At 41.7% G+C, this 11,528-nt stretch overlaps 1 protein-coding gene across 2 annotated transcripts in view; it reads left to right on the forward strand.

The window, feature by feature from the left end:
- The window catches only part of NFKB1 (nuclear factor kappa B subunit 1), a 79,971-nt gene that overhangs the window by 45,929 nt on the left and 22,514 nt on the right, over positions 1-11,528 (forward strand). For both annotated transcript variants that reach the window (XM_024211736.1, XM_024211737.1), the window contains exons 9-14: positions 2,654-2,758; positions 4,908-4,999; positions 5,628-5,766; positions 8,246-8,374; positions 9,700-9,789; positions 11,131-11,325. In XM_024211736.1, the coding sequence (XP_024067504.1) occupies positions 2,654-2,758; positions 4,908-4,999; positions 5,628-5,766; positions 8,246-8,374; positions 9,700-9,789; positions 11,131-11,325 (750 nt within the window). The remainder of the gene's footprint in view (positions 1-2,653; positions 2,759-4,907; positions 5,000-5,627; positions 5,767-8,245; positions 8,375-9,699; positions 9,790-11,130; positions 11,326-11,528) is intronic.

An 11,528-nucleotide genomic window follows, 5' to 3' on the forward strand; every position in this document is an offset into this window, starting at 1 on the left:
CCTCCCCCTTCTGAGCTTGGTTGCTCCCTTTTCAACCCTGTCTCCAGTTAGAGCATGCTCTGCAGGATTGGAGGGGCAGGGCTACCTGGACCCAGTGTAGTCCTTTAACCCCTTCTGCCCCAGTGTGGGGTTTGTATACCCCATCACATATCCCTTTCAAATATTTTACTATTATGACAACATTTGTTATTCTTGTTATTCATATAAATGTCCAGTTCCTTTCTGAATCTTGATAAGTTCTTGACTTCAACGACTTCCTCAACAACTTCCTGTGACAAAGAGTTGCACAATCTAATGGCTATCCCTAGCCTCTGTTTTCCAGAAGCTGGGAATGGGCAACAGGGGATGGATCACTTGGTAATTACATGTTCTGTTCATTCCCTCTGGGGCACCTGGCACTGGTCACTGTTGGAAGACAGGACACTGGGTTAGATGGACCTTTGGTCTGACCCAGTATGGCCATTCTTATGTTCTAGTTGTACATTCTGTGAAAAAGTATTTCCTTGCATCCCTTTTGAATTTGCCATTTTATAATTTAATTGAATGTCCCCTTGTCCTTGTGTTATGAGATGGGCAGAACAGAAGTTCTTGATCTACCATCTCTAGACCATTCATTATTTTATATACTTTTATCATGTCCACTCTGTTCATCTCCTTTCTGAGGTAAACAACCCCAATCTTTTCAATCTCTCTCCATATGAGAGCTTTTCCCATGCCATTGATCGTTCTCATTGCCCTTCTCTGAACTCCCTCTAATTCTGCAATTCTCCTACCTGCTACTGATGACTACTAATTTAGCAATATTCATGCAATAATAAGAAAAAGTATATACTTTTTTGTGTGTGTGTTACATTACTTGCATTTTCTGGAAGTGAAAAAGCCCCAGGCTCATCATCTGGAGGGTGATGTGAACTACCAAGTGGTGTCTTTGAGGAATGTTGTTGGTTTACTTTAGTATCTGTTATAATTCCAATATGCTTTCATTACTGTAACACACACCTGCATATTGATACAATAAGCAGAGGGGGGAAGTTACAATACAAACTGAGGTATAGTGTATGCCAAGCCACATTGAAAGGAAGTTGATGTTGCTCTATGCTTTTTGTTGTTGTTTTTAAGTCTGAGCATCAAAGTTTATCTTCCATTTGTGGGGAAGGTGGAGGAAATAGATGCACCTATCTCTCTCACTGTCTAGGTTTTCATGCCGCTCACTGCCAGTGGCCAGAGTATCTGAGACCACCAACTGAATTCATTTATTTCAAAAGAAACAGGGATTATTTTTTCTTTTAATTTGTTTTTGAGTGAATCTAGTGCTCTTGAATGGTGCCATTGAAGTCCTCCGCAGTACGGATGCAGCATTTGGCAGTGCAAGCTTCTGCCATGCTGCCCTGCCTTTGTGTCTCACACCTCACCTGAAGCTATTATTTGTAATGGTGTGAGGATAGTTCTGTGTCCAGGGCCCTTTTAACTCTTGACATATCTACTGAGATTGCAAATAATTGCCAGTTTTGATGGTGGCGATGCAGACCCCAGTCCACTGTGAACTGGACAGGGACTAACAAACTCTTTTTAAGTAGGCCACAGAGCAGTAAAGAAACAGGAGATTGAAAAATATATAGTGACTTACACACACACACGCGCACACACACACACACCATATCAAGCAGTTAGTGGGACAAAGGAAGAGGAAGAGAGCAAGAGAGAAAATGTGATGCAGTTCTCACATGGCATTTTTTTTAACCTAATTAGTAACAGTGGAGAGTCTTGAGTCTTGATTCCCCACTGCATTACTTGACTGGTATTGTGCTCATACAGGACTAGCACAGTAGTGAATGAGGCCCTTATTTTGTAGTCCATAGTCAGGCAAGATTTCTACAGAAGTCAATGGGAGTTTTGCCTGCATAAGGAGTACAAAATCAGGCCGTTAAGATGAAAAATTAGTGGTTCATCCTTCACTTTCACAAGATAAGGAATCCAGACAGTACCATGTGATTCTTGTTTGAGGTTTGCCTTTTATCCCACTTCTGTGCTTTCTTGTTCACTAGGCTTGGCAGAATTTGATTTTTTTTTTCAAATGTTGACTGTTTTTCTCCATTTTTATTTTTAAGATTTTATTTTCTATTTTTAACTATGTTTATGTTTACAGTTGGGATAGTAGGGCTGGGGTTAGAGTTGGGGCAGTGCTGACAGTGGGGCTGCAGGGGGCTCTCTGTTCGGCTGACGGGCCAAAGACACCAGAGTGCAAGGTGGGGGAGGAGGCTATGGTCGTCCTGGCCCCGTGAAGCAGAGAACCACCTGGTCAGGACTACAAGGAGGACAGGCCCTTGACTGCAGGTTGCTGCTGAACATCTGCTGCCTGGGGACAGCTCCCACGCTCCTGGCTGGTGTGCAAATCAGGCTGTGACAGCAGAGCTGCACAGGGCTACCTGCACAGCTGCAGGGTCGGTGACACCCAGTCCCTGCAGGCATGCCGACTGTTATCTATCTATTTTTTTTTCCGTTGATTTCAGTGCATCAGCCAAAAGTAATGTTTACTGACAGTTATGGATTAAAACCAAACCCTGACAAACCTATTTTTAGCCTACAGCTGTCAGCAGAGTCGGTACTGCTGTCAGCAGAATAACATCTTGTTTCAACTCGTCCCTTTTGACAGAAGCCCCCAATGCATCCAATTTAAAGATTGTAAGAATGGACAGAACAGCAGGATGTGTGACAGGAGGAGAGGAGATTTACCTTCTTTGTGACAAGGTTCAGAAAGGTAAGAGCCCCAAACTGTCTGGAGTTCTGAATCGGCCCCTTTGATTGGGATTATAAAGTAGCTTTGCTATGTTTCTCATGGACTGTATGCTTAAGGCCTGCAGTGGTGGCCTAGCATTCAAAGGTCCTGTGCCACCACCGCTCCCATTAACTTCAGCCGGATTTGTGAGTTCTCAGCATTTCTGAAAATCAGGCCAGCAGTGATTAGGGCAGCGATTAGTGATCGTACACAGCCCACCCATAAATAATTTGTATGGGAACAGCCTGGAGAATTGCGGGAAAGAAACTCACGTACCCTTTTCCCTCTCCCCCAACCAGCAGACATTGACAAGGACACTACCCCAGCCCCTCTGAAGTTTCTGTTCTAACCCCCCAGGCTGCCAGGGTTTGTGAACACTGGATATGTGCAATTGTGGACCCTATGACCACACCCCTGTGGTGCCCCCAACCCTTTGTATAATGTGTAGTGGGAGCTGCAGGTGCTCAACACTGCCAATAATCAGGCCATATTTATGTAGATGTCAAAGGAAATGAACCTGTAAATAGTTACTACCAGGTATCAGGCTTGTTCAATGTGAGGCATCCTGTGGACTCACAGTAGTAAACATTATTCCTGGAATTAAGTGTTTGCAGGATCAGGCTCTAAATATGATTTAAGATGCTAATTTAAGATGCTCAAATTTGAACATATTGGCCTTTGTTTTCAATATTCTGGTTTCCTGTTCATAGATGGAAGTAAGCAGAAAAGAAAAAGGGGGCTTGGAGTGTTTTAATCTGTAGATTAAAACAGGGACCCACCGATCTACTTTATCTCTACAACAGCATGCATGGTTCTCTACCTGACTGTAGAGTAGAGTTGTTAAATGATTCAGGCATTTTCTATTATTCCACACTGAAGCAGAGAAGGGTGTAGGAGAAGACAGCATACCATGTAGTTCTGTAGGGAATAGAGAAACAGGTGGAATTTGGGGAAATGTTTTTTTTTCCTTAACACTGTAAATCCACGGCCTTTCCAGGGGATTAAGTAAAATGTAATTTTTTTCTTAAGTCTGAATAAATGGAAACTCCAAAGTGGGGTTTCCCCTTAGACTGAGTGGGGTTTCCCCTGACTCCGTCACTCTCTGAAACCTCTGTGCCCTAGGAAACTTGAATGCACACAGCAACAGCGTTGGAAGGAGTGTTTCTAAATCTGAATGCTGCCCGATTGGGGATCAGGAGGAAGCAGCCCACCTACCCTAAGGCCCCTTCCCATTGCTTAGGAAGATAAAGAGTTCCTGGCCATTAGCCAAAGACAGAAAATGGGCTTTTCATATCTCTCCTCCCCAGGATGCTGAGGAAAGAGTCCTCAGGATGTCCTGTTTTCCCCACCTCTCCAAAGAGGTCTATGCAGAGGGCCCCCAGCCCAACAGAAACGTCTCTGCTCCTCGCACTGCTTTGTGAAGGGGAGAGGAAATGCATTGCTGGAGAGCACTTAGCTCATGACTGCTGCTGAAAATAGCTGCTGTCACTCTGAGCAGTAGCTGAGAAGTGGCTTTTTGCCAGCAGTAAATAGAACTTCAACCTGAACAGTTCAAGTTTCATTCAGATTTCAGAATTCAGACTGGTGGGGAGGGAGTCCTGTATTTCACACCATAAGTTCTCCCATCCTTACAGTTATTCTGTATCGAGCTACTGCACTAATCCTGTTTAACCATAGAACAGGAAGCAGTGAACCTGATTCTCCACTCACACCAGTTTAAAACAAGAGTAACTCCACTGAAGTCACAAGAATTACATCAGCATAAAACTGGTGGAAATAAAATCAGAATTCAACCCCTAATGATGTTTATATAAATCTTCCTAAACTTATCGTACTTGAGAGGGGTAAAGTTCTTGATGTTTAATGTATTCATCTAAATGCAATATATTACCACAGAAAACAAATACTGGGTGAAATTCAGCATTAGAGAAGGAAGCTGAATTATTTTCCTTTACCAAAAATCTTTTATCGTTGTTTATAGTATACAGTATGAATTAGTGCTAGGAAAAATATAATCTCCTAAAATCCACTGTTAGAACTGCCATCCACCATATTATTTTTTATTAGAAATTGATTTAACCAAAAGCTTAAAAAAACCCTAGAGGAATTAACACTCTGACACTGTTTGCAGATGATATTCAAATTCGTTTTTATGAAGAGGATGAAAATGGTGGCGTATGGGAAGGCTTTGGAGATTTTTCTCCTACAGATGTACATAGGCAGGTAAGTGACCAAATAGCCGTCATTTGCTAATGGCTTTCAATTCTTTAGCTAGTAGGGCCCCATTTGAAATGATGGCTTAGTAGTGAAAGGCTCTAAATCCCAATACTAATTTTCGCAGTCACCATCTTCCCTCTGTTACTTCATAAGAATAAATATGACCCAGATTTATTTTAAACTGTAAATCATAGTGCCGATGAAAGGTAGAAACACACTAAAAGGAAATTTGAAAACTATGGTGCGAAAGTAATGGTAAGGGAGAGATGTAAGGCATGTCTATGGAAAAATAGTACAGGGTAAAATGTCTCCAGACCTCCTACAGGAATACTAAGGACACCATGGGAAAAAAGATAAAGCAAGAGAGAAAAATACAATACCCACATGTATTATATATTCATGTGTCATGTGACAATTCAAAGTTTTTAAAAGGCATTTAATCTGTAATTAACTCCAAACTAGAAGTGAAAAATAAAACGTGAATTTATAGTTGTGGTAGCCTTCATGCAAGTGAGATATTCCTCTCAGCTGTAACTAACTAAAATTCCCCCAAATACAAAAAGTTAGATGTAAAGCAATATCTTATTTCAGAAAACTCTATTCCTGACAACCTGCTGATCAATGTTTTTCACAGTTTGCTATTGTATTCAAAACCCCGAAGTACAGAGATGTCAATATCACAAAACCAGCATCTGTTTTTGTCCAACTACGGCGGAAATCTGATCTGGAAACAAGTGAGCCAAAGCCATTTCTGTACTACCCAGAAATCAAAGGTAATTCATTTAACCTGTTCCATGCATTACAAAGGGGAAATATCCTGTTTGTGAAACAGCAGAGTCCTCATGTATTTCCTAATGTTGGGTAATGTTCTTGTTCTATGTTTTTTTACCTCTAGAAAATACTACACTTGTCTGCTCATATTGGGCAGAATTAATGGAAAAACTAGTCAGGGCAGAATGTGTTTACTTTGATATTTTATGTTGGACTGTTGTGCAGTAAACACACAGGTCCCTACAAAGGATTAGTGCCAACAGGTATCTTATACACATAAAATGCATATATGCAGTAGGTGGTGCTTTTTTCCCCGGAGTCACTTCTGAAACAATACTAGAGGTTATTGTACTGCAGGTGCTGCCTTTCAGATGAAACATAAAACCAGGGTCCTGACTAGAGCTGGTGAGAAAATAGAAAATATATTTTGCATTTTTCTTTCATTGAAATTTTAGGAATGTTCTGACCAGCTCTAGTCCTGAGCACTTGTGTTCATCAAATAACCCCCGGCACCTTTTGCAAGAGGAAGGGTGGTGTGATTGGTGGGTTTTTTTAATTACAATATTGTAAATCTTTTAGGTGAAGTGTAATAGTTGGAATCAAACCTGGTGACTATGTTGTTCAGTGTCAGGAAGCTTACCCACTGGATTAATACTTTTTAAAGACTTGCATGCTGTGAATTAATCTGACTGAATTATAAGGTTGTTCTTCGTGTTCATGTTAGCAGTAATAATAAATAGTAATAAAAATATTTGCATTATGGCAGAGCTCAGGGGTCCCAATCAGGGACCAAGGCCCCGTTCTGCTCGGCATCATACTACGCAGATGTAATAAAAAGACAGTAGCTTACAATCTTAAACCCTGATCCAGTAGCATATGCACGTGTGCTTAACTTGAAGCACATGAGTAGTCTCGTTGAAGTCAATGACTACTCATGTGCTTTAAGGCATATACATAAGCATTTTCAGGATTGAGGATTTAGCTTGTGACAAGAGAAAATAGGTGGACAAAACAGAGACAAGGCGGGGGGGGAGTGTGTTATTTATATTTTGGTATAATAAGCAGCAGAAAGTGATGGTTGCTGAGAAATTTCCATGTTCGCTGGTGGATATTTGAATTTAGGTGAACACTATTTTTAGCATCCAGGAATTCCTTGCCCAAATTGTATAGAAACATTTTACAATGCTCCAGATCTAGCCCACCAATTTTGAGGCTGACTTTTTTTGTAGTTTTTAGAGGGGTGAAAATAATTGAATGATGATTTCTGTAAATGCCTTTTCATAAACTCTGTCCAACATATTATGAAGGCTGGCATTCAGGGATGGTATTCTAGCAACTGTACTCTGCTATTTCCCTGTTGAATAGTGCTCACATGAGCTCAGAAATGTATGTGTTTTTTATTTCCTGGGCCAGATTCATTAGCTGCTTTTTAGGGCTTTCTCTCTTCCTGGGTGTGAGTATATCTGATGCAGGTACACTTATCTACATACTGTATATGTCTGTAAATTGTGCATTCATATATAGACTATTCATTATATTGGTTCATATGTTCAATACTTGGGTTTGATGCATTGATTGATACTGTTCTGCATGCAGTTTCCTTATCACACTTGGCATATGCCTGTTAGGAATTATTACATTGTTTGTTAGGGGATATTTTGTTCTTTCCTCAACAGTGTTGCTGGGCTTCCTCTTTGCTAGAATTTTTATGTCACTTTTTGACAGCTCCTCTTTTCATGATGTTTCATTTTCTGTATGTTTAACTTTAGAGTGCTGGTTTTTTCCCCAGAGTCTTCGGGATTTTTTTGATGGAGCTGGGGATTCTGTTTTACCTTTATTTGTTGTACTTTGTGTAAGGCTGGTTCTCCTGCTACTGACCTGCATGGGTTTTTTATGTCTTGCTTTAAACTCATTTTTCTTTATGGCCTTTCTAGTACTAAAGTATGCTTCATTTCAGTTGGACCCTGATTCATCGCCAAAACATGTGGCCTCTTTCTAAAGTGCATTTGCTTGGGAGAGAAAATTGCCCTTTTGTTCCCAATGGGTAAAATTTTCAAAAGCGTATAAGTGACTTAGGAGTCTAATCCCATTTTCAAAAGTGATGTAGGCACTTAGATATGTCTGCCATGTCCAGTCCCAGTCATCTGTATTTGGGTATTGTGGCACCAGTTATAGTATTAGAGAAGCTGTATGGACTTGTGTGCGTGATTTTGTCTTTGGTTCTGTGGTCTGTCTGAGAATGTTGCTTGGTTTGTTACTTATTGGAATGTTTCACCAAGTCTTGCTGTACAAAAATGATTTGTTGTTTGGAGCTGAAAAAGTTTACCCTACTTACAGCACTTCTGATTTCCCCTTAAACTATTGTTTTTTAGTAATGCATTCAGTACCAATGTTCTTTTCTGTCCCCAGCTGATGATAGAAGTGACTCATCCTCTCCTTTTGTTGTTTCTCTTTCATTCTCTCCCTCACCCCAAAACACAGATAAAGAAGAAGTTCAGAGGAAGCGACAGAAGCTTATGCCTAATTTTTCTGATGGTTACGGTGGAGGCAGTGGTGCTGGAGGTGGAGGGGGTGGAATGTATGGAGGCGGAGGAAGTGGTGCTGGCTCAGGTAAAAAGAAAAGATAATTGATCTGAAGCATAAGCTTTAAATTGTAACATGTGTGGTTTGTCCCTCTAAGTCATAGAGAAAGGACGTGCTTATTTGTTATTGAAATTGACATGGCGAATCTCTGTATTTCTATAGGTATAGACGGCCTGAATCTCATTTCACTTACTTTGATGTGGAACCAGTGTAACTCCATTGACTTCAGTGAAGTTACTCCTCATTCTTACTGGCGTGAAATGAGAATCAAAGTTGTAATGTTTTCCGTAAATCCATTCTTTCCTGTGGGAGGCCACATAACCCCCTCATTATTTTTCTTCCTTGAGGTTGTATGTCACAGATTGTTTCCTTCTGGCCAAGGAAGACTGGGCAGAAATCCTTCACACCCCATCATTGTCAATGCCAATTAGTTAATGGCAGTCGCTGTTGAGAAATTCGAGGTGGGGGGCTCAGGGCTGGGGCAGGGGATTGGGGTGCAGGGTTGGGGAATGGACTTACCTCCGGTGGCTCCTGGTCAGCGATGCAACCGGGGTGCAGAGGCAGGTTTCCCGCTTGTCCAGGCACCGCGGACCGTGCTGCACCCCGGAAGCGGCCGGCAGCAAGTCGGGCTGCTAGGTGGAGATGCGCAAGCGGCTTTGCGTGACTCTTGCCTGCAGGCACCACCCCCCACCCCCGTTCCCATTGGCCGGTTCCCGGCCAATGGGAGTGCAAAGCCGGTGCTCAGGGTGGGGGCAGCGCACGGAGCCCCGAGGCCCCACCATCTAGAAGCCAGACCCACTGCTGGCCGCTTCCAGGGTGCAGCGCAATGTTGGAGCAGGTAAGCACTAGCCTGCCTTAGCTGGGCAGCACCGCCAACAGGACTTTTAACGTCCAGGTCGGCAGTGCTGACCAGAGCAACCCAGTATCTGACATGCCACGACCCAGTACTGGGTCATGACCCAAAGTTTGAAAAATGCTGGTCTAAAGCACGTTATCAGAATAAAAATCCATTATAACTACATTAATTACAATTATTCAGGCAGCATGTCAAGCTGTTCGTTGAGCAGTAGAAGTGGTATGCTACCTCTTAAATTCTGAGAACTGCAGAGATAGAGAATGCGGCTAGCCAGGCGTCTAGACTTTCATTTGATTGACATAGAGATAGGAGGTGAGGCTTTCATCCGGAACATGTTATTTTAGTAGGGTGGAAAATCCAAAGGACAAAATACTAAAGGAGCTGCACATGAAATAGTGCTTTTGCCTGAGCATTTGATTTTCACTGTATTGCTTGTTTTTGATCTGGAGAATAATTCCAGTGATTCTTTTTCCTTTTACATTGCTGTTGTTTTTAGGGTACGGTTATCCCTCCTATGGGTATTCTGCTTATGGAGGCATGCCTTTCCACCCAGGCACCACAAAGTCTAGTGCTGGAATGAAACATGGTAAGAAACAAAATAGCATGGTTGCCACAGTAATCTTTAGTTTACCATCTTTGCTTCACTAATCAGCAATTACTGTTAATGACTACCAAAGTGATGGAGCTTGGTCGCTCTAAACTGGACTCAAACAGGATTAAAATATGTGTGTAAACACTCACATGTGTTTACAGTGATCACTAAATGTCAGCATTAGCCAACAGAACCCCTCACTGCTGTCCCAAATACCACAGTTTCCCCTATGATTAGAATAGACAATAATTAGATGGCAAATGCTGACATCTTAATGGTGAACTATATATGCTATTGACTGGATTTGATGTTTATATGCAGCAAAAACTATTTTCCCCAAGGACTTAAAAATTGGCCAATGGACTGTGGCTTCTGTCATTATAGCCCACTTTTTTAACCTGCGGAATATTTATTTTCCCTGAAAATGAAAAATTTCAGCCTTCAGAAAAACTGTATTATGTGATATCACATGACGTACCTGTTAAATGAGTACAAATAAACAGCGAGACATATTTGTACATTGGCTAAGCACAATCAGTGGGATAGATGGTGTTAAAGTGACAGCACCCCAGAGAAAGCACTGAGAAGCATCCTGTTTCTGTGAAGCAAAATGCCTCTGAGGTGCCTTATTGCTCTGGGGGGAGAGTGATCTGCAATAGCTCTTTAAAAGATACTGCATTGTCCTTGCTCTTCCCCTCCCCTTTCCAGTGAGTTGTTCCCAGCTGGCCCTTCCTCTCCCTATTGTCTGGCTGAGTTAAGGGAGAGCCACAGTCTGGCCCAACGTGATAAACATGCGTGGCCACCTGAAAAATTAAGTTAACAGTCAGGACAACTCATTCTTTGTGCCCAAAACCAGGAAAAATCAATTCAAACCCAAAAGCCCCAGAGCTTTGGTGAAAAAGACAGATGGGGCCATTTATTTCCAACATCTGTGAGATAAATTGTACGGTCTGTTACACCAATGTCAATCTGGAATAATCCTGCTGGCTTTGGTGGAGATACTGCAGACTTGTAACATTGCAACTGGGATCAGAATGCATCCCTACATTTATTGTTAGATAATTGGTTTGTTTAATTTTATACTTTAATATGGGGGTCGGCAAAGTGAAAATCTTAAATAACTTCAGAACAAGTTACATTTCTCTCTGTGTAATGAACTTGAGAGCAGTGACTCTGTAGCATTTATTGATATAGGTCCTGATCCAGTGCCGATTGAAGTAAATGGGCATCTTTCCATTGATTTCATTGGGGTGTGAATGAGACCCACAGAGCATTATCATTTGTACAAAAGAATCACAGTATCAAAAGACTAATGCTTTTCATTTATGTTGTAAGGAATTTCAAATGATATGGCTGAACAGGATGGGGAAAGCTGCAATAAGCACGACGACAAACCAGATATGAAACATAACACGACAGTGGAAATCACAGAGAGGAGGGAGTCCAGAGTTTGTAGTGGTGATAATAAGGAGGAGAATGTTACTTTGTCATGTACAGCTGGAGTAGCTGAAGCAGATTGTAGGTTACAGGGTAAGTGAACAAATCAGTCTATTTAGGGCCATTCATAGGGCCAATCTCGTATATGGGAGAAGTCTGTGTTAAGGACTGGAAATGTCACAAGTTCCCGCTCACAGAGTTTCCATCTTTGCAAGGGTGGAAGGGTTAAAATTTGCTCCTACTTGGAAATGGCAGGACATGAGTCTCCTAAACCTGGGATCTTCCAAGATCCATGT

This window comes from Terrapene carolina, unplaced genomic scaffold, assembly GCF_002925995.2.
Source record: "Terrapene carolina triunguis isolate 2854851 unplaced genomic scaffold, T_m_triunguis-2.0 Scaffold706, whole genome shotgun sequence".
Classification (NCBI taxonomy): Eukaryota; Metazoa; Chordata; order Testudines; family Emydidae; genus Terrapene; species Terrapene triunguis.